Here is a 23,529-nt window from a genome sequence, read left to right on the forward strand (position 1 = left end):
TGTCTCACAAAACTTGTAAAAATTTCTATTGCGACCTACCTCGTTGCAGTTATAAATTTTATTGGTTAATGGTTTATTGACTTCGACAATACAATGGCAGACAAGAATAGAAATGTTCTCTTTTATTAATAACCGCCCTGTCCATTCATAAACCCGACATGAGTTTGAATATTTTAACAATCCGTTTTTTGCCTGCCAATGTGCCAATTCATCAAAACACAGAATTCGAAAAAATAAAAGACGAATATTTTTAAGAGTTGTTTCGTTTGACGATAATTTATCGGTTTTCGAAGGTACTGAAGATTTAGAACAAAACAATGAAACCACCCAACTCAATATTAAAGAGAAAGATGAGGCAAAAGATGAAGATTTTTTCGATTTTGTGGATATTCCATCCAATTTGGCAAGTCCTAACTCCTAACCGTTTGTAATATTATAAGAAGATTTCTGGAGGGCCAATTCAATGTAATTTTTTCTAATTTGTATAACTTAAAGATTTTTCAAAAAAAAAATGAGAAGGAATTTTGTCGTATGCATTTTAAATAAGATAATATATACATGTTTACATATTGCACACATCTCATGCTTATTAATGGATTCATGTACAGAAAATGTAATTTGGTTTTTTAATAAAATAAGTTACACTGCTGTATTATTGACATAAAAAGACCTAAAACCATATAAATATAATGTAAATGTACTATTATTGTGTAGGTCTATTCAGTAGGTACCCTTATTTCTACCAGCCATCAATGATCGGTTATTAGAATATCCCGGTTATAGGAATATTTTTGTTTGGCACGAAGGCTATTCCAATAAGCGGGTTCGACTGTATATGGTATACAGCTAACTACTGGAAATTTTTTCCTCGTGGATAGTATTTTCCTTCCTAGTCCTCTCTTTCCCTCGATCTTTCCTTTCGCTATTGGTTGAGCATATTGGTAAAGTCGGGTCCATAGATATTTCGCCCGTCGGCAAATTCAAACAGATAACATTTGTATTGTTATGAAATTCGAGTAACCGATCTCCCTTTTGTTAAGGCACACGCCGGTATTTTTACAACAGGGTTACTCATTGTAAATCAATCAGTTTAACACTTGAAAATGTATACTTGGGCATTAGTACAGTTAAAATTGTTAGACGATTATATTTAGATGAAATATTAAGAAATAGAATTGAAACTTTTTTCTACTTTTAAGGACAAAAAAGCAAGTTCATTAGCGGAACGTGAATTCAAAATTATTCTGCAGATTATATTTGAAGCAATATTTGATTAAAACATCTCATTTTTGGTGGTAAAAATATATTAAATACATATATTAATTTGTCCGGACTAAAGGTGGTAAAAGATGGTCTGGAGTTATATTTTTGTTTGAATTTGCCGACGGGCGATAGATAGATGGTGTCAACTTTACTCATTATTTCTCAGTATCTGGCCTAGGTATGATGTTTTTCTAACTTTCACTGTGTTGAAAAGTTCTCTTTTCTTGTCTATTCTATGCAGCACTTCTTCGTTTAAGGTATGCGATATCCATGAAATTTTGAGGATTCTCCGGTAGATCCACATTTCAAAGGCCTCCATTTTATTTACGGTTGATGTTTTAAGGGTCCATGTCTCAAATGCATAGAGAAGAATCGACCAGACGTAGCATTTTGATAAACGTAGTCGAATTTCGAGTTTTATTCGAAAACCACAAAGCAGTTTTTTTATTCTTTCGAAAGATTTTCTGGCCTGTTTTATTCTCGATCATTCAACATCGATCTTTGAACCTAAATCTACTGACCTGTTCTAAAATGTTTCCATTTATTGTGCAAGGTTGAGGTATTTGGTTTATTCGGATTGATATCATTTTGGTTTTTTTAATGTTCATTTTCATACCAAACTACTGACAGGTCGAGTTAGTCTTTAGTATGATATCATTGATCCAAATAATGGCATAACCCAGATATCCAAAGTGAAAGTTATCCTCCAACACCAAATTGTTCTATATGGTCCACATAATGTTCAGAAAAAAGTCACACCGTTTTGAGCGTCGGGTTTGGGGGGAGAGGGGGGAGAAATCGGTAAATTCGTAGTTTTTTTAGGTTTTTCGTCAATATTTCTAAAAGTATGCGGTTTAGCATGAACAACCTTCTATACAAAAATGTTCTACATTAAATTTGCAATAAAAAAGGTCCTATGCATAATAATCCTTCTAAAATGAACGGTTCCAAAGTTACGGAGGTAAAATAGTATAATTGGTCCAAAACAGGCCTAACCCAGATATCTAAAGTAAAAGATTTCCTCCAACACCAAATTGTTCTATATGGTCCATATATTGTTCAATAAAAAGTTACACCATTTTGAGCTTCCGGTTTGGGGGGGAGATGGGGGAGAAATCGAAAAATTAGTAGTTTTTTTAAGTTTTTCGTCAATATTTCTAAAACTATGCTTTAGCGTAAACAATGGTCTATACAAAAATGTTCAAAATCTACATCAAACATTCTACATAAAATTTAAAACAAAAAAGGCCCTATACATAATTGTTATAAAATCAACGGTTCCAGAGTTACGGAGAGTGAAAAGTGGAAGTTTTCGATACTTTTTATATTATCTGGGCAATTGATGATGATTTTGGGTGGTGAGGTTGACGTTTCTTCAAGGGCTTATCACTAACATATCATCGGCCTCTGAAATAGCAAATTTTATTTACAAAACACAATCATATTAAAGAAAATTTCTATAAATTGCCCAAAGAATATAAAAAGTATCGAAAACCTCCACTTTTTACCCTCCGTAACTCTGGAATCGTTGATTTTATGACAATTACGTATAGGACCTTTTTTGTTTTAAATTTCACGTAGAACATTTTTGTATAGAACATTGTTTTTGCTAAACCACAGTTTTAGAAATATTGACGGAAAACGTAAAAAAACTACTAATTTACCGACTTTTCCCCCATCTCCACCCAAACCGGACGCTCAAAATCGTGTAACTTTTTACTGAACAATATGTGGACCATATAGAACAATTTGGTGTGGAAGGAAAACTTTTACTTTGGATGTCTGGGTTAGGCCTTTTTTTGGACCAATTATACTATAATACCTCCGTAACTTTTGAACGGTTCATTTTAGAAGGATTATGCATAGTATCTTTTTTATTTCAAATTAAATGTAGAATATTTTTGTATAAAAGGTTATTCATGCTAAACCGCATAGTTTTGGAAATATTGAAGAAAAACGTAAAAAACTACGAATTTACCGATTTCTCCCCCCTCTCTCCCCAAACCTGACGCTCAAAATGGTGTGACTTTTTTCTGAACATTATGTGGACCTTATAGAACAATTTGGTGTTGGAGGATAACTTTCACTTTGGATGTCTGGGTTTGGGTCTAGTTATACCATACTACTTGTCGATGAGTCGTTGTAGACCCCAGTCGAAATTCGCAATCCACACCGTATCATCGGCGTATCTGCTGCTGTTGATATTTACGCCATTTACCTTGACTCCATCCTTGAAATCCTCCAGTACCTCTTTAAATAGAAACTCGGAATAAAGATTAAACAGCAGGGGTAACAAAACACATCCTTTTCCAACCTACCTCCTAATTTCTACTGCGGATGTGGAACCTTCGATCCTAACTCTGGCGTTTTGGTTCCAGTACAATTTTTTTAGTAATTTGATGTATTTTTCATATAAACTGACTTATTGCAAACGTTTTAATGGTAGACCGAGTTTCACTCTATCAAATGTGTACAATAAATATATTATACACGGCTCACTAAAATAATTAGTTACGCCCCTGTACTACTGATTACTTAAAATTCAAGTAGTATTTATGTAACCTTTCTGGAAACTCCAGGTTATTGTTGAGACTCGCATTTGAACCCCTCGCCGGGGCAGATCGTCAAAAGCTTCCTAACGAGAATCATCTCTAATCTATCGACGCTCCCGCTATTCGTAAAAAGGCCGCATTTTACCGGCTTTTTTTGCTATCGTTTTATACCGCTCAGATAATTCAATCTGCTCAGTATTATCGACGATGATTTATTTAGCGTATTAGTGAGTGCCTTACAAATGAACCAAATGGATTATGGAATTCAATCAGAGCTCTGATGTGACACGTCATCAAGGAATAAAACTGTAAGTACTCTACATGTATGTGAACATAACTTATTAGTCGTGATACTGTATGCATTTTGAACCATATACCTCTCGTAGCAAATATTCTTTGTGCCATTTATGCAGATAATACTTTAAATTACATATGAAAAATCGTTATCTACTCTTAACCAGCTTACCTATGGGAATATACTCTATAACCGTACAATAAGTATAGGTTACTATTGTTAAGGATACTTTACGTATTGCCTAAACATTTCTGTTCCATCGAGCCGTATCATATTAATTATTTATTAATTAAATCCTCAAGGTCCTTCGTATTTGCATATTTTGATAATCTCTATTCTGAGAATAACGGTTTTTCATTTATAGTGTCTTTCTGTTGCATTTGGAAATTTCCAAGCCACGCCGCCCCGGCACAAAAATAAAATATTCCTCTCTTTCTGCACTCAAATTCTCAGTATTTAACCCAGCACGTCTCTACAATAGCTGGTAGGTTGTTAAGCCCGGTCTACACGTGCAATTTCAGAAACTACTTGCTTTGTTCAAATAAAGGAGTCGTTTTGTTTGTATGAAAAAATATTTGCATATATTACATTATTTTATTTTCGTAAATATATTTTTCTGTTTATAGTATACAAAAAGTGTACTCATTTCTTGGCTGATAGTACGGGTGTTATAATTTTAACATTGTTTGTTCAACCTTTTGATTTAAATTAAATTTATAATTTTGAATCCGATTAAGCCTGGTTCACAGGTTACAAAAATTATTAAAAATAATTTTGTTTTCTTGCATAAATTGTAAGTTTTTGCTACATTTAGCTTCGCTTAAGCTCATTTTACACTTCTAGAAAACTATAGAAAATAAATAATTGTTTTTTCCTTCAATTTAATTAATTTAAATACTTGTTAAGGGTGTCTCACACTTGCTGAAAAATACCCATTTTGGAAAATTGCATATATTTTGAAATTTTATAGTTTTGCATTTCATATACTAATCTGCGCTCATACAGGGTGATACTATTAAGCCAATCTCACACTATTAAACGTGTAATATATAATATATTGTACATATTCTCTCATTTTCGCATCGATTTATAGGTTTAGACATTTGCAAATAATCTATCTAATCTCACATTCTCGCAACATGGCTGACCGATCAAAATATAACCGACAGAGGCTCACCGCAAAACTTGATATAACCAAGTTGGCTGATTCGGTTCCCACAACTCTTAATTCTCTAAACAAATATAAAATTCGTGAAATAATTTCACAACTCAAACATTCTTACGGACTTTTCCGCGATGCTCAAAATGTGCTGGAGACGATCCCCGAGGAACCTACCCCCTCTACTGATTCCTCTGTGGTTTTTGATAAATATTTGGATACAATTTCTCTATTGGAAGAAAGGTTAGAGGTCATTGAAAGTTCTAATGTGACTGCTACCCCCTCCCTCCAATTTGACCCTAATTCTTCTCTAACCTCACAGTCTATGGCTAGGCAACGAACAGTAAACCTCCCTCGTATTCAGTTAAAACCATTTAGTGGCTTAGTTACTGAATACAATTCATTCATTGAGACCTTTGATACAATAATAGGATCTGATACTACATTAAGTGATCTGGAAAAACTCATTTACCTCAAAAGTTTTCTAACTTCCGAGCCTTTGACGCTTCTCGAGCATATCCCACTCACAGGTGACAATTACAAAATAGCCCGGGATAACCTGACACAAAGGTACGCCAACTCTAAATCGCTTATCAAAACTCTCATCTCTCAAATTCTTGATGCGCCTCCTATTTCTGGAAACGCAAATCACTCACAATTAAGAAATTTTCATACGGTCATGTCAAATAATTTCAAGGCCCTATTGAACTTGAATAGGCCCCCTTCAGATCTCTTGCATTTACTTCTCATACATATCGCTACTCAGAAACTCGACGCACCTACCATTAGGGCTCTTGAGTTCCAATCCGGTGGTAGCCAAGCTACCCCTGATTTTGTCCATTTTCTAGGGGAAATCGAGACACGCGTTGTTCATCTTGAGAATATTCAATCTCAATCAAAACCAAAATCGACTACTACTTCCAGACACTCTTTACACCTAGCCTCAGACACTTCTACCAGTAACCTTTCGCCTCGCTTAGGTCCTAAGAAATGTTCCTATTGCAACGACTCTCACTCGATCTACTCTTGTCCTCAGTTCAAGCAGTTGAATTCTAAAGAACGTTTTAGTTTTGTCAAACAAAATAAATTTTGTATTAATTGTCTTGGGTCTCACATGCTCGATCAGTGTAAATCCAAATTCTCTTGCATAGTTTGTAAATCTCGTCATCACACGTTGCTCCATTTCGACAAAACGGGTCATAGTAACCCTTCCGCGGCTGTTGGCCAACACAACTCAAATAATCATAATAAAACCGCTATCTCAAATAACTCCCATACACAGGGTAATTCACAACAGGGGCCCTCACATGTTAGAGCTCCTGAAACGGAAGTTAATCTTCAAAATTCGACTCCACATTCAATGGCTCTATCTGCAGCCTCGCTTGATAATCATTTGGTGTTATTAAGCACACTCCAGGTCTATCTTGTCGCTCCTAGCGGCAAGAGGGTCTTCGCAAAGGCACTCTTAGACTCGGCCTCACAGGTTTCATTTATTAGTGCTGACCTCGTAAAGGAACTGTCACTCACCACTAGAGATGGAAAATTACGGATCAATGGAATTAACTCCACCTCATCCTCGTCTCAATCTATTGTAGATACAACAATTTTCGCTGTCGCTAACGACGTTCCTTTTGACATCTCGTGCTCTGTACTCCCAAAGATAACAAATCCGCTTCCTCAAATTTCTATTTCGGCGAGCAAACTAAACATACCCTCAGAGATACCATTAGGTGATCCGATGTTCCATGTAACATCCCCAATTGGTATCCTGCTCGGTGCAGACCTGTATAACGATATCATTCAACCTGAAATAATTCGTTTGGGAAAAGGTCTTCCCGTTCTTCAACGCACTCTACTCGGGTACACGATATCAGGGTCAGTTCCAGACTTTGCTCTTAAGTCGAAAAATACTAAAAAGGCTTTGGAATTTTATTCAAACTCTCTCGTTACTTGTTGTTCTCATAACACTCCTTCCGCCGTAAATGAGCCGGTAGTGTCCAACGAGGAACTATCCGATCATTTACAAAAATTCTGGGAGCTGGAAGAAGCCGCTCCTCAGAACACCGATCTCATTAATGATCACCCCGCTGAAATTAATTTTGTAAAACATGTTAATGTTCTCCCCAATGGACGATATGAGTCCACACTCAATCTCAAACTCCCTATCGAAGATATAGACATGGGAAATTCGTTTCTCTCGGCAAAAAGACGTTTTCTCAGTCTCGAGAAACGTTTTCAACTCAACCCTGATTTATTGGAAAAATATCAGGACATTATATCGGAATATCTCAATAACGGACAAATAATTCAAGTGCCGTTAAAAATGCTAAATGACTCAGGTAAACCTAATTACTTTCTCCCTCACTTTCCCGTTTTCAAATCCAACTCTACTACTTCCACTCGTATAGTTTTCGATCCAAACAATAAATCGTCTACGGGAATCTCCCTCAGTGACGTCATAGACAAAGGTTATGTCGTCCAACATGAACTTTTTGACATTCTCGCTAAGTTTCGTCAGTTTAAATTCGCACTAGTAGGCGACATCAAGGCTATGTTCCTACAAATCGCCATTTGTCCCACTGAAACATTTCTGTTAAATTTTCTCTTTAGGGACAATATTCAGCAGCCTTTACGGTGCTATCAATTTCAAAGATTACCCTTCGGGCTCCCAAGTAGCCCATTTATCGCTCAAAGAGTTATCAAGCACATCGCTGACAACAACAAACATACCCACGAACTTGCTACTAGTGTTCTGCAAGAATCTATCTATATGGATGACCTGATCAGCGGTGCTGACAGTCTTCATGAATTAAGTTGTCTTTTCGAACAATTAACTTCTTTGCTAGAAACCCATGGTTTCCTCCTCCACAAGTGGAACTGCAGTTCTTCAGAATTTCTGTCTCAACACAATTTAAATCCCGTCTCTGAAGTCAGTCTTAACTTCACGGGATCTGATAAAGTCTTAGGCATATTCTGGGATTCAGAACGCGACCACTTTTCGTTTAAAACTCCTATCTTCAAATTGGCTAATGTTGTTACTAAACGTACTATTCTCTCCTACATTGCTACTTTGTATGACCCGCTAGGATGGTTATCCCCTGTCCTTGTGAACGCTAAGCTCTTGATACAGGAAATATGGTCCCAGAAATTGGACTGGGATCAACCCATTGACTCACCCATCATTATGAAAAATTGGCAAAACCTCTTATCGACATTCAAAACTATAGAAGAGGTCAAGGTACCTCGATGCTTACTTTTACAAAAGAAAGTTGTTGATGTTCAATTAATTATTTTCACCGACGCATCGGAAAAAATATACAGCACTTGTGTGTATCTCAAAGCGACATACTCAGACTTTTCTGTATCGTCGCGGCTTATCGCTTCTAAAAACAAAATTTCTCCGCTAAAAAATAAACTCACCATCCCCAAATTGGAACTTTGTGGAATAGTGTTGGGAGTCACTCTGGCTCATAGACTTTTTCACATCTTCAAGAAAAATTTGAGTATATCTTCATCTCATCTCTTTGCTGACTCTACAATTGCCTTGTCTTGGATACTTTCTAAAAAACACATTTGGAACATTTTTGTACAAAACAGAATTCAAAAGGTCAATTCCTTGTTGGAAACTTTTCCTTGTGATTTCCATTTCGTCAGAAGTCACGAAAACATCGCTGACCCCGCTTCCAGAGGGATAAATGTCTTTGATAATCCCCAGACCACCGAAGACTGGTTATGCGGACCTAGCTTTATTAGAGACAATCCCATCGATTTTTCTCTTCATCAAATTCCTCATTTTCAGGATGATCTTCCTGAATTAAGGAAGTTAGTTGTCTCAAACATAGCAACAAATCACGAACTCAACGACACCTTTGAAAATCTATTCGCTAAATCTTCTTCTTTTCGTAAAATTCAAAGAATTGTCGCTTATCTTTTTAGATTCATCAGTAATATTAAAAAGAAAATAAATAACTCTCCACGAGATACGGATATATTGACGCCACCCGAAATGGAGATCGCTGATCACGCGATCATCAGGTATATCCAAAGTATCTACTTTAAAAAAGAGATTCTTGAATTGAAAAATGCTAAACTCGTGACCAATAAAGCCATTCGTAAACTCAACCCCTTCCTACAACATAATGATGGGCTGATTCGTGTGGGAGGACGTCTCCGACACGCCCCCATATCGTATAATCAAAAACACCCCATTCTACTTCCTTCTAAATGTCGAGTTGTAGAACTAATCTTGACTCAAGCTCATCATAAGTTATTACATTCAGGCGCGCAAACAGTACTTTCGTATGTCAAAATGAAGTACTGGCCAATTGACGGATTAAGACAGATTAAACGCTTAATTCGTAAGTGTGTAAACTGTTTCCGATTCATGACACCCAATTCTGTTCAACAGATGGCAGATATGCATCCCGATCGTGTACTCCCCACTAGACCCTTCCAAGTCGTCTCAGTGGACTATGGGGGGTTCTTCTTAATTAAGTCCTCACATTTGAGGAAGGCACCGCTTTACAAAGCATACGTAGCCTATTTCATTTGCATGAGCACTAAATGTGTTCATATCGAACTCGTCACAGGATTAAGCGCAGAAGCCTATATTCTTACTCTGAAAAGGTTTATTGCCAGAAGATCCACGCCCAGTATTATTTGGAGCGACAATGCCACAAATTTCCATGGGGCAAAAAATGAAATGCGCGAATTCTATGATTTTTTCTTAAATCAAAATAATTCGGAACAGATTAAGGAATTCTGTACTCAAAACTCCATAACTTTCAAGATGGGTGTTCCCCGCAACCCCCATCAATTCGGCCTCCATGAGGTAGGAATAAAGAGTGTGAAGTATCACCTCTATCGAATTATAGGAAATTCCCACTTCACCTTTGAAGTGTTTAACACAGTATTATGCCAAATCGAGGCTATTCTAAATTCGAGACCCATCACTAGGATGTCGTCTGACGCCAATGACTTCGCTTTCCTATCTCCAGCTCACTTCTTAGTTCAAAGAAGTTTAACCGCGCCCCCTGAACCAAGTGTTTCAGAGATACCTGAAAATAGGTTGAATCTTTTTCAGCGTATTAGTAAAATTCAACAGCAATTTTGGAAATTGTGGAAAAAAGACTATCTTTGCCTCCTGCAGCAAAGAAATAAATGGACCGACCCTACTGACCCTGTCAAGATCGGGGATTTGGTTCTGTTGAAGGAGGATGGTACTCCTCCACTCTTATGGCCAACTGCCAGGGTAATAGATGTATTGCCTGGTAAGGATGGTCTAGTTCGTACTGTCAAGATTCACACTACTCACGGTGATTTTCTTCGTGGTATTACGAAAATCGCTGTGATTCCCCTGGAAGATTAAAATCTATCCCTAGGGGGAAAACTTATCGTTTTCCTCCATTTTATCGTTGTTACCCCTTGTGTATATAAACTCTAATTTCTTCAAACATTTCTTATCGTTGTGCACATCTTTGCCAATCCCCTCTCTTCGAGGTGATATAGGCCATCTCTCTCGCCTGTCGCCCCCGGCAATATGTACAATAAATATATTATACACGGCTCACTAAAATAATTAGTTACGCCCCTGTACTACTGATTACTTAAAATTCAAGTAGTATTTATGTAACCTTTCTGGAAACTCCAGGTTATTGTTGAGACTCGCATTTGAACCCCTCGCCGGGGCAGATCGTCAAAAGCTTCCTAACGAGAATCATCTCTAATCTATCGACGCTCCCGCTATTCGTAAAAAGGCCGCATTTTACCGGCTTTTTTTGCTATCGTTTTATACCGCTCAGATAATTCAATCTGCTCAGTATTATCGACGATGATTTATTTAGCGTATTAGTGAGTGCCTTACAAATGAACCAAATGGATTATGGAATTCAATCAGAGCTCTGATGTGACACGTCATCAAGGAATAAAACTGTAAGTACTCTACATGTATGTGAACATAACTTATTAGTCGTGATACTGTATGCATTTTGAACCATATACCTCTCGTAGCAAATATTCTTTGTGCCATTTATGCAGATAATACTTTAAATTACATATGAAAAATCGTTATCTACTCTTAACCAGCTTACCTATGGGAATATACTCTATAACCGTACAATAAGTATAGGTTACTATTGTTAAGGATACTTTACGTATTGCCTAAACAAAATGCTTTTTCGAAGTCTATAAAGCATGTAAATATATATTTTTGTTGGTCGTAGCATTTTGGGCGAGAACTAGTAAACTGATGATGGCTTCTCTCCTTCCCATACCGACTCTGAATCCAAACTGATCTATGTACCTTTATTTTTCACAATATTGAAAATTCATTCTTCTAATTGAAATATTGTGAACTATAAAGGTACTTTACCCGCTTGAGCGAAATTCATATTTTTTTCCTCGTATAAAATTGATAAAATTTAATAAAAATTATGACTGCATCATAGTTTCTAGACCATGCAAAACTTTTATAAATAACTTTTTTTTCGTAAATTTAATAATATCGAAATTATCACACTTAAATAATAATTTAGGGTAGGTACCTATCCGTAATTTGAGAAAAATTTTCATTTTTTTTTTAATTAGAAGAATGAAATTACACGTTATAACAGAATTTTAAATTCCAAACAACTTTTCATAATAACAATTTTCAATATTGTGAAATATAAAGGTAGGTATGCACTTCACTCTTGAGAGAAATCCATATTTTTTTATATCCCTCGTATACTATTAATAAAATTTGATATCTGATGATTGCATCGTATGTTTTAGATCATGCAGAACTTTTTATGAAAAATAACTTTTTGTCGTAAAATCAATAATAAAAAAGTTTTCCATATGGTTCCAACTTACAGGGACATACTGTATATTAGGTAGTGTTCAGCAAATATTCATTACCTAACCTTATGTCAATAGTATTATAGCAAAGTTATTTTATTATGATTCCATGTTATCTAAAGTCTAAAGAATAAAGAATAATACAATAATTAATTCGTCCACCTTTTCCTAAACAAGTTAAAACCTGATAGAAAACGACTGCTGCAACAAGATTATAAAGGTTGAGTGTTGAGTCATCATTTCACCGACTTTTCAAACATAATTCTGAATCGTCACGTACAATCGGACGACTATATAATAAAGAATATTAACCGGTGTAACTTTCCACACGTGTAGAGTTGGACGACTGTATTCGCACTGCGCGATCGGCATTTCCGGATGAATTTAGTTCGGTGCATCAACCGTTAAAATTCCAAAAAATCATTTCGTCTCTGTCTTCACGACGAGGAGTACGCTCGCTGTCTTTTCAACACTTTGGTATCTACACCGGCTTTCGGATGTTTGTGGTGCATGCGCGTCCATCTCGCGCTCGCGGTTCACCAGTTGAAACATCGCAAAATTTTCTTGAACATGTTTCGGTAAACATTTACGAAAAATATCGTCGAAATGACAAGATTTAACAAGAAAATGTTCAAAATGAATCTCCCACCTAAATATTATGTTGGAACTTCACCACTAAAACATCTTATTTCGTGTTTGCAATTGTCAATTTATAAACAATGTCTAAGTTTAAAAGAAAAAACTTGCGCCCATTCAAAGTGTGTAGTAGCGCCCTTTTAAATAATAGTGAAATTGAATTGTCCCATTTGTGTGCTACAATGGATGTGGTAAAAATCAAAATGAGAAAATTGTAAGTACCTATACCTATACATTTATTTACTATTTTTTTGGATGTACTGTGAAAAAATGTGAAAAGTGAAAATTCAGGAATAATTGTTGAAACCTATCGGTGTTTTAAAGTACGATGCCAGGAATAGCTTCTACTAAAATGTAACCAAAAATTTTGTGAGCTTTTTTATTTATGACGTTTTTCATTTGTTAAATTTGCAATTTTTAAAGATTTTTAATTTTGCAGTGTATGTAGGATAATATTTATTTTAGAGAAAAACTTTTAGATAAAAAGTTGTATATGTATAGTAAATTAAAACACCTACAATTTGAGCTATGGCAAGTTTGATTTCGTTAATTTGTCATATTGCAAAACACCATGCGAAAGGTCCAAATAATGGCCGTTTTTTACAATTGCATTATTTTTATTGTAAAAATAACTTTTTTATTCTTTAAAGCTTTAAAATGAAGATCAGAGCCTATTTTACTTTAAATCAGGCCCGAGGCACTACACAATTCTCGGACCCCTAAATATAATTTAATAATAATAATAACTTTTTTAAATGTATTAATTATTTAATAAATAGAAATATAGTTGCCCAAGAAAATAAAATGTTTATTAACAATAAATAAAATTAACAATAAAAACAATTAAACATTGTTTAAGGGGATAGGCTCAAACTGTCGGCTTCAATGCTATTTAAATGCATTCGTTTTTTTTTTCGAAGCCTGAGAAAACTAATACGTATTTTTGAAAAATTTAAACGCAGAATAAAATATTACGTTACTACCGAGGGCCAACAGTCCCTGAAATCTTCGATAATGTTTATTTTAATAAGTTACAGGGCTGAAAAAAGAGAAAATTGAGTATGATTTTTAATTTTAAATACATATCTTATTCAAAAGAAACTTTTTATTTATTCTAAGGGACATTCGCCCCTCGGTAATAATGTAATCTTTCATTCTGCGTCTAAATTTTTTAAAAATATTTATTAGTTTTTTGAGAATTCGAAAAAATGAAATCATTTAAAGACCATTGAAGCCGAAAGTTTGCGCTTATCCACTTAATTATAACTCTTATGGTTATCATATTTATCATTGCCTGTTCGTAAAATGAAAGAATTTTGAAAATTTGTTTTGTTATTGTAATAAACATGTTTTGTTTGGTGATCTTTCCGGGCCCCATTCAAATACGGGCCCGAGGCAGGTGCCTCACGGGCCTAGTGGTAAAATAGGCCCTGATGAAGATCCTTCAATTCCAAACATAAAAAATTGTAAAGCACATTTGGTGAACTTGTTCAGACTTGTTGCTTAGATATTATTAAATTGTTTATCCCGAATGGTCAAATATGTCGAAGGCTACAACACTATAACTTTTTGAAAAAAAAAATCAGAGAATTAATCCTAAATCCACTCTCTCCTTCTAAAGGTTTATATTTTCATATTCTGATGTAAATAAATGCGTATTAGCTAATTGTATAACAAGGGAGGAAAGTGCTACTTTTCCTCCCGAGAATGAAGGAAAAGGCACTTTACTCCCATGTTATACATACATATGGTTTTTCCACCTTCCTCAAATTAATAACAAGTCATTTTTCATGTTTACTTAATTTATTTATGTAACTAACCAACAAAATTTATTAAAGCTAAAACTAACAAGTAGGTATAATATATCTGTCAACTGTCAAATATAAGTCAAATTAATAATGTAGGTAAACATTGTTAAATCAAAATAACAATTTACTGTTTTTTACCATTCTGCAAAATACAGGATGTTTTATAAATAAATGTTAAAATGTATAGATAATTACGTAATAGAAAATAGATATTGTACAGGGCGTCAATAAGTCATATTTCATGAATGAAATACCATGACGTCACTTTTACTTTTCCTCCCAAGGGAGGTAAACACGTCCTCCCAAGGGAGGAAAAGTAAAAGTGACGTCATGGTATTTCATTCATGAAATATAACTTATTTTCGCCCTGTACAATATCTATTTTCTATTACGTAAGTATCTACAAATTTTAACGTTTATTTATAAAACACCCAGTATTTTGCAAAATGGTAAAAAACAGTAAATTGTTATTTTGATTTAACATTGTTTACATTAATAATTTGACTTATATTTGACAGTTGACAGTTATGTTGTACCTACTTGTTAGTTTTAGTTTTAATAAATTTTGTTGGTTAGTTACATAAAAATAAATTAAGTAAAAATGAAAAAATTACTTATTATTTGAGGAAGGTGGAAAAACCATATGTATAACATGGGAGTAAAGTGCCTTTTCCTCCCTTGAATGATTACTACTGCCCTCCGCTACGCGTCGGGCAGTAAACTTCATTCTCGGGAGGAAAAGTAGCACTTTCCTCCCTTGTTATACAAATAGCTATTTCTGCAGCCGTCCCGAAAATAAAACTTTCGGTATGATTTATTAAATCGAAAGTACCATTTTACACAACTCGTACCGAAAGTATCTACTTTCGGGAGTATTTTTTCACTTTCGGGACGCTTTTTTACTTTCGGGACGTTTTTGGGTCGCTAGGTGGCTAGTGGCTAGATAACGGCTTTGACAATAACATCAACTGTATGGATAAACTTTATTTATGAACTTTTATTAAACACTTTAAAGTTACTCTCATGAATGCAACATTAGAAAAATATACGTATGAATATTAATAACACAATTATAACAATTATTTACATTGATATTTAGTTTCCCTAATCTCATCTGGAATCATTTCGGCGGGTTGAAATTCTGGAATCATTTTGGCATGATTCCAGATGAGATTAGGGAAACTAAATATCAATGTAAATAATTGTTATAATTACGTTATTAATATTCATACGTATATTTTTCTAATGTTGCATTCATGAGAGTAACTTTAAAGTGTTTAATAAAAGTTCATAAGTAAAGTTTATCCATTCTTTTTAACATAAAAAACGGCTGCAGAAAAAATAATGTACGTAACACGATCCAACAGTGATTTTACGAGACTCGCAAACTTCCTATTCGTCTCGTAAAATATCACTTTCGGAACTTGTTATAGTTCAAGCAATCTATACAGGGTGAGGCAAATAAAGGGCCTATTAGAAATATCTCGAGAACTAAAGGCAACAGAATCATGAAAATTTGAATTAAGGGGTTTTGAAGAGTCATCTATTTAATGAAAATATTTTCATGTATTTGCTACTTCCGGTTATACCGGAAGTTGTTTATAACTTCGTTTTTTTAAATGGGACACCCTGTATATTTTTACATTTTTGGATTCTCTTCGATGTCTTCTTTCTTAAAATATGAAGTTGTGTATTGTTATACAGGGTATTTTAAAAGATAATTACGTTTTTGTATTAATTTCGTAGCAAAATTCACACCCTGTAGAACACCCTGTAGTTTGACATATAAAACTCTACTTACGTTCAAATGATTTTTAATATGGTATAAGTTTTCTTAAATGGAACACCCTGTATTTTAGTATTGTAATGAAATGATATTTTATAGTACCTTTTTATTCCTTAAGCATTCCCTATACCTAACTGCTTTAATTTGTGCTTAATTGTTAATCGCATTAACAATCTAACTACGTAGGTATTTTGATAGCTAAACTATTATTGGTAATTTTAAGGATCAGTCTGGATTAATATGTATTTATTTCTGAAAAATTATTTGTGATTGAATTTTTTCACGGCCAACCTAATAAAATTTTACGTATTTTTTGTTGCAATTAATGTTTAGCTTGAATCACCAATAACTCACAAATTAAAGCAATTAGGTATAGGGAATACTTATAAAATAAAAAAGTATCATGAAATATCATTTCATTACAATACTAAAATACAGGGTGTTCCATTTAAGAAAACTCAGAAAATATTCATTCCGAGTTTCGACCAACCCTGTATACTAAAATATCAAAATTAGCTATACTAATAATTCTTAACATTATTAGACTATATTAAAAATCACTTGAACGTAAGCAGAGTTTTTAATGTCAAACTGTTACAATTCTACAGGGTGTGAATATTGCTACGAAATTAATAAAGAAACGTAAATATCTTTTAAAATACCCTGTATAATACAGTCGAACCCGCTTATTAGAATACCTCTTAAAGGAATATCCCGGTTTAAGGAATAGAAATTTGAGGTCCCGAAACATTTATAGTAGCAACCAATGATCGGTTATTAGAATATCCTGGTTATAGGAATACTTTTGCTTGGCACAAAGGCTATTCCATTAAGCGGGTTCGACTGTATTACAAAACCTCATATTTTAAGAAAGAGGATATTGTGGAGAATCCAAAAATGTAAAAATATACAGGGTGTCCCATTAAAAAAAGCGAAGTTATAAGCAACTTCCGGTATAACAGGAAGTTGCAAAGAGATGGAAATATTTTCATTTAATAGATCATCCTTCGAAACCCCTACATTCCAATTTTCATGATTCTATTGCCTTTAGTTCTCGAGATATTTCTAATAGGCCAGTTATCTGCCTCACCCTATATAGTGTAATAGGTAAGATTTGTAGCTTTGGGTTGTTCTTCTTTAAGCTATTAGGCCGGCAGCTGGTTTTTTCTGGTAATTAAATATGTAGTTAAAAATATTTATTTATACTTAGGTAAATACCGTTAAAGCAGGACATAACATCGTATGTGTTAAAATTAATTTTATCAATTTTTTAATTACATTTAACCTCACATGGACCCTCCCTCTTACCGCATGCTTGCATTAATAACTGATGTAGAATAGCTTTTATAATTAATCTTGTTATTGTTAGAATTATTGATACTAAAAGAACTTTATAAAAACACAGATCTAAAATTACTTTAGGTATACAGTTCAAAATTTTTAAAATTCAGCACAAAATGCAAGCATGTCCCCGTTCCTTTTTTATTTATTAAAAATAGAAAATATAAAGATATTTTTTTAACCGAGTCTTTTCATTACTACACTTATGCTTGGAAAATGAATTGCACAACACAACAATTAAAATACTGATACACTTAACTCATTTCCTCCTTCTTCCGTATTTTCTTCGTCACTATCATCGCCCAATTCAATAATAAATTTATTTCCACCATTAATGTGGAAGTGCCCAATCTTCTTATAATATTCTTCCACTTTGATCACTTTGGCGATTCTTTTCTGCCAGTCTACTTTGGTAATATTGGCTACTTCTTTTTTAATTATCTCAATTACCTTATTGTCAAATTTAGGAAATGTATTTGAACACCTTATACTTGGTTTGAATTGTCCCCAAATTAACTTAATAGAATTGAAAACACAAAAATAGGGGGAAGTCTCAATATAGTGTGTCCGTGCTTTTCGGCAATACTCTCTAGAGCGTATAATTTTCTAAATTGCTTCGCGTGTAGAACTTCAATAAGTTGTTTTTTTGTGTAAAAATCTTCGAAATACAAACCATTTTCCATTAAAAAATTTTGCAGGTCAGCTTTCTTTGAAGATGTATTTGGTATTTTGGTGAGCTGTCGGGAATGATAGGAAGCGTTGTCGTTGTCAAGCACTATTACGCTGTTTTTCTCCAAGTTTGGGATCAGCGAGTTTTCAAACCAATCTTCAAAAATGTCAGCTTCCATATTCTTGTGGTAGTCAACGTTACAATCTTCCATTTTCTTCCCAAATAATTTTAAAGCATTCGGAACCCATCCCTCACTTCCTCCACAATGTATATACAATAATTAGCCGCGAGCCTTTATTTGCAGGCATTTCTGGTATGCACATGCTTGAACCATCTGTCCATCCTTTCTTTACTGTATCGTGGGTATCATACCAAGTTTCATCTAAATAATAAATTCTCCTATTTTCTTGCCTATATTGTGTAATTCCTTCTAGGTACATATTACGTCTATTGGCTATTCTTTGGCTTTCCATAATTATTGCTTGACGTTTATTATTTTTTTTTTTTTAATTTAAAGCCCATTTTTTTATCCAGTTTTGAAGAGTTTTCTCACATCAGTTCATATTTCGACCTGTTGTTTCCAATTTCTTTCTTATTATTTCTATTGTAGGTAGGTATTTCATTGCTTTTGTAGCAGTCGTATATTGTGGTTTTCAATAGTTTAACAAGTGAAGGATTTAAAGGTCTTGAAAATTTGTAGTCACATCGTTTCTTGCGATGATAGGGTTTATTTTTAACTATTTTATATACAGTAGAAAGTGGAATTTCTGTTAAACCAGAGGTGGCTTGTGCCAATAGTGTTTTATCGAAGCCGAATTTCGTACGTAGATTTTTGTATACATTTAAACATACTTGCTGTGTTTCAGCATTTAAATGCATTCGAATCTTCTTTATGGGCACTTTTTTTTAGTAATTACATTCACACTAGCACTGGCAGTTTCTACAATATCAGCGTTATCGTACGCGATATTTACATTATCCTACGGGCGCGACATCACTATTCACATTAATTAAATTACAAAAATTAACACTTTACACTCTCCAAACGAAATACTAAACCAATATTCAAAATAATTACAGCAAACAAAACACTCTAATCACTACACTGCTACCGAACTAAAACTATGTACTATCGTTTTGCACGAAACTTGTGAATCGATGGGAGGTCTGGGCGTAAAAACACAGATGTGTTCAAAGGGCCGCTTCTTAAACGTTTGACCTAATATCTGTATTTGAAGAATATCATATTTCACCGGCTTAAAGCTATTCCACAATATGTTTTACTTGGACAATACGTAAATTACTATTTCAACCTCTTATTTCCGGTTTGAAAATAAGGGGGCAAATAAGGGGTTATAAACATTTTTAGAACTGAAGCGGCCCCTATACCTACCTCCTATGACTTTCTAACTTGCAGATTATTGTTGCTGAAGGCAAAACGAAGATTTTAAAACAAATAAAAATTTTCTACGACCAACTACCAGATATTTTTTTTTGTTTTTTTAAATCGTAGTAACTAAGTAACTTAAGTTATTATTTGTATATGTTACAGTTCAAGTTGATTCTCAGTTAGAGTTGACTTTTCCTAGCTCGAGTCAACTTAAACTGAAACGAGCAGTAAAAGTTGATTAATTTGAAAAATTTAAATCCACTTTTACTAGTTGAAGTTGACTCTTCCTAACCCTTGTTAGTAAAAGTAGATTATACAATTTATAGGAGTATAATCTCAAATGCATTTTTGATGAGTGTGCGTCTCTTGGTTTTGACCGTTTCAACTACTTATTAGTCCAGGCTGTAACGTCGCCCCCGTTAGGTAAATTATTCTGATTCGATTTTTTTGCACAAAGTTACTCAAACAAATACATCCTTATACCAAATACACAGTGTCAGGCGGTACCGCGGTCTAAAAATTGTTTAACCAATTTTTGTTAACCAAATTCACAAAAATAATTCTTATCTACTCTACCTCATATTATGTATAGGTTTTTATTGTGTGAAAATTATAAATATAGATTGCAGGGTTTAAAGTGTGCCTAAAGTAATAATGTATTTTAAATGGGATTTACTTTTTCGCACTGTTTTTAGCACACTTTCATATATTCTAACTTTCGCCTTGTCATGGTGATGACATGTGAGCAATAAATTACAAATCATAGATGAGTATTATAAATCTATGTTACAAATAGTCCAGTCGGGTTAGACGAATAACAGGCCTAACCTTGCATTAGGAGCTGCCCCAAATTTTATTTTTTTAATCTTTAGGGGGAGTCAATAGTAGTGTAAATTTAAAATCTCGACTGATTCCGCTATTGCGTTAGCCGCCATCTTGATTTTAAACGAGAACAGTTTTTGCTCAATATCTCCGCCATTTTCAACTTTACGACAAAAAGTATAACAACCAAAATTGTTGAAAATATAATTTTCTATCTTTTTTTACAATTTTTATTTTTACAATTTTTTCGTGCCATCGATATTTTCCGAGTAATAGCGGAAAATAGTGACAGTTATATATAAATAGAGCATAATTATTGAATTATCTCGTGTATTGTTAGTTCTACGACAAAAATGTTTCTATACAAAAATAGAGAGAATTAAATTCTACACAATTTTAGTTTCTTTCATTTTTTCGCTAAAGTTAATATTTAAGGTAGTATGTATGCGATAATGGCGCGAGCGTAAGACCTGATTGATTTTGTAGCAATTGTTTTTGTTCAATATCTACGCCATTTTCAACTTAAATTGTTTCAAATATGATTTCCTACAATTTCTTTTTAAAAATTTTTTTCATGCGGTTGATATTTTCCTAGTTAAGTGGGAAAATAATAAAAAGTGGTGGGGGAGCATAATTACTGAATTGAATCTTTTTTCCGAGCTGCCCCAAATTTTATAATTATATCCTTTAGGGGAGATCAATAGTAATGTAAATTTAAAATCTCGACTGAATTCCGAGGTTGCATTAGCCGCCATATTGATTTTAAAGGAGAACCGTTGTTGCTTAATATCTCTGCCATTTTCAACTTTTCGACAAAAACGGTAGGAACTAAAATTGTTGGAAACGAAATTTCCTACAATTTTTTTCCACAATTTTTTTATGCGATCAATATTCTCCGAGTTAAGGAGGAAAATAGTGGAAGCGGAGGGGAAGCATAATTATTGAATTGTCTCATTTATTATTAACTTTACGACATAATTGTACATAAAAAAATAAAGAGAATTATATTTTATACAATTTTTGAAACTTCCAATGAAACACCAACCAAACTAAGTACATAAAAGACATACATAATAACTTATATGCATTAAGTTCACTTAATTTTATTAACTAGCGGGATTTATTGGTTGAATTTGTCTGTCGATAATTAAGTTTCATGTCAGCTAACATATTTTAATATTTCAGCAATTTTTTTTTAATTTTGGACCCCGTTGGGGGAATTTTCCTATTCCCCCTCCCCTTTCCTACACCCGCCAGGGGTTCTCTCAAAAAATTGTAGTAAATCGTAATTGCAACAATTTCAGTCCTTACACTTTTTGTCGAAAAGTTGAAAATGTGGAAGATATTGAACAAAAACAATTGTTTTAAAATCAATCGGGTCTTACGCTCGCGCCTTTACCGCATACTTACTACCTTAAATATTGATTTTATCAAAAAAAAATGAAAGAAATCAAAATTGTACAAAATTTAATTCTCTTCATTTTTGTATAGGTTAAAATTTGTTGTAAAAGTAATAATAAACGAGATAATTCAATAAATAAATAATTATGCTTTAACTGTCACTGTTTTCCCCATAACTTGGAAAATATGGACCGCACGAAAAAAAATATAATAAACGAAAATTATAGAAAATCGCATTTTCAACAATTTCAGTTTCTACATTTTTTGTCGAAAAGTTGAAAATGGCGGAGATATTGAACAAAAGCGGTTCTCGTTTAAAATCAAGATGGCGGATAACGCAACGGTCAAATTCAATCGAGATTTTAAATTTATACTAATATTGACCCCCCCTAAAGATTAAAAATATAAAATTTGGGGCAGCTCCTAATGCAAGGTCAAATGGTATCCCGACTGGGCTAAAAAAAAGTTTTGACGGTGTTGTGGTTTGACAGAAGTTTGAATTTTTAAATGTCAAAGTTCTAAAAAATTGTAAAGTATTCCAGTGACGAAGAGTTGCAGTTTTTTTATTTGTTTTTTGGTAGATAAAATATCGTATGAAACTGTGCGTGAAGTACTTTTTGCGCACTTAGGCGATGTATAGCACTCGGCCCGCTCATGCTCTAAACATCGGCGTGCGCAAAAAGCATACTTCACGAACTGTTTTATAAATAACTAAGTATTTCACTCCGGACAATTTTTTTTAGATTATTTTGGTCATTCGTAGCAAAAAAGGTCTCTTGTGATTTTTCTCTAAAATTGATAGTTTTCGAGTTATACGCGATTTAAAATTTGAAAAATGCGAAATGATCATTTTTAAGGCTTATTAACTCGATTAAAAACTATTATTATGAAAGTCAGAAAGTCACCCAATCAAAGTTTAAAGCCCCCCCTACAAGATCCTGAAGAAATTTTTGTCATTATTTTATTACTAAGTTGTTATTTTTAATTATCAACAATGAGCGCTAAAAGGGTATTGAGGCGGCCGTAAATGTGAGTGCGAGTAAGATCCTGCATTCCGACCGTCCAATGTAGTGCTGCAGATTCGTGCAAATATTATAAGAATTGTGCATTTAATGATAGAAGCATATAATTTGGACCACATATTCTACACATATAAACGTTCAAATTTAGATGGAAGGCCATCTCAGATTTTGCCTTTTACAAAAATGGCGGGGATTCAAAATGGCGACTATACATATGTGACTAATAGCACGATAACTTTTGAATGAGACTTCAGATTTCAACCTAATTTGGTATATAGGTTCTTTTTTTTATGAATAATATCGAGGTCTTGAACCGGAAGAATAGGTTTACCAGAAGTTGTGATTTTCCTGGTTTTTATGTAAAAATATGTTTTTTTTCAATTCTTTCACCCTGTATGTATTAATTTTTCAAAAAGTTAATTCTTGTTAACGTGTCCTATCAAGTCCCCTTGACGTTGGAGATTAACATGGCGAAACTGTCTCTATCTCGAGCTATTATAAATAGGTGTTCTGCTTTCTTTATTCCTGTCCACTCCCGGATATTCTT

General features: G+C 33.8%; 1 protein-coding gene across 3 annotated transcripts in view; it reads left to right on the forward strand.

Moving 5' to 3' along the window:
• Positions 1 to 4,058: 4,058 nt before the first annotated feature.
• The window catches only part of LOC114343163 (protein pellino), a 370,712-nt gene continuing 351,241 nt past the window's right edge, over positions 4,059 to 23,529 (forward strand). Inside the window, exon 1 of one of the 3 annotated variants that reach the window (XM_050654280.1) lies at positions 4,059 to 4,123. In XM_050654280.1, the coding sequence (XP_050510237.1) occupies positions 4,074 to 4,123 (50 nt within the window). In that variant the 5' untranslated portion in view covers positions 4,059 to 4,073. Of the gene's footprint in view, positions 4,124 to 11,135; positions 11,201 to 12,519; positions 12,957 to 23,529 lie in introns of those variants that run through there. The other 2 variants (XM_050654279.1, XM_028293976.2) reach the window with 2 other exon arrangements.

The sequence above is a fragment of the Diabrotica virgifera genome, chromosome 6 (genome assembly GCF_917563875.1).
Source record: "Diabrotica virgifera virgifera chromosome 6, PGI_DIABVI_V3a".
Taxonomy (NCBI): domain Eukaryota; kingdom Metazoa; phylum Arthropoda; class Insecta; order Coleoptera; family Chrysomelidae; genus Diabrotica; species Diabrotica virgifera.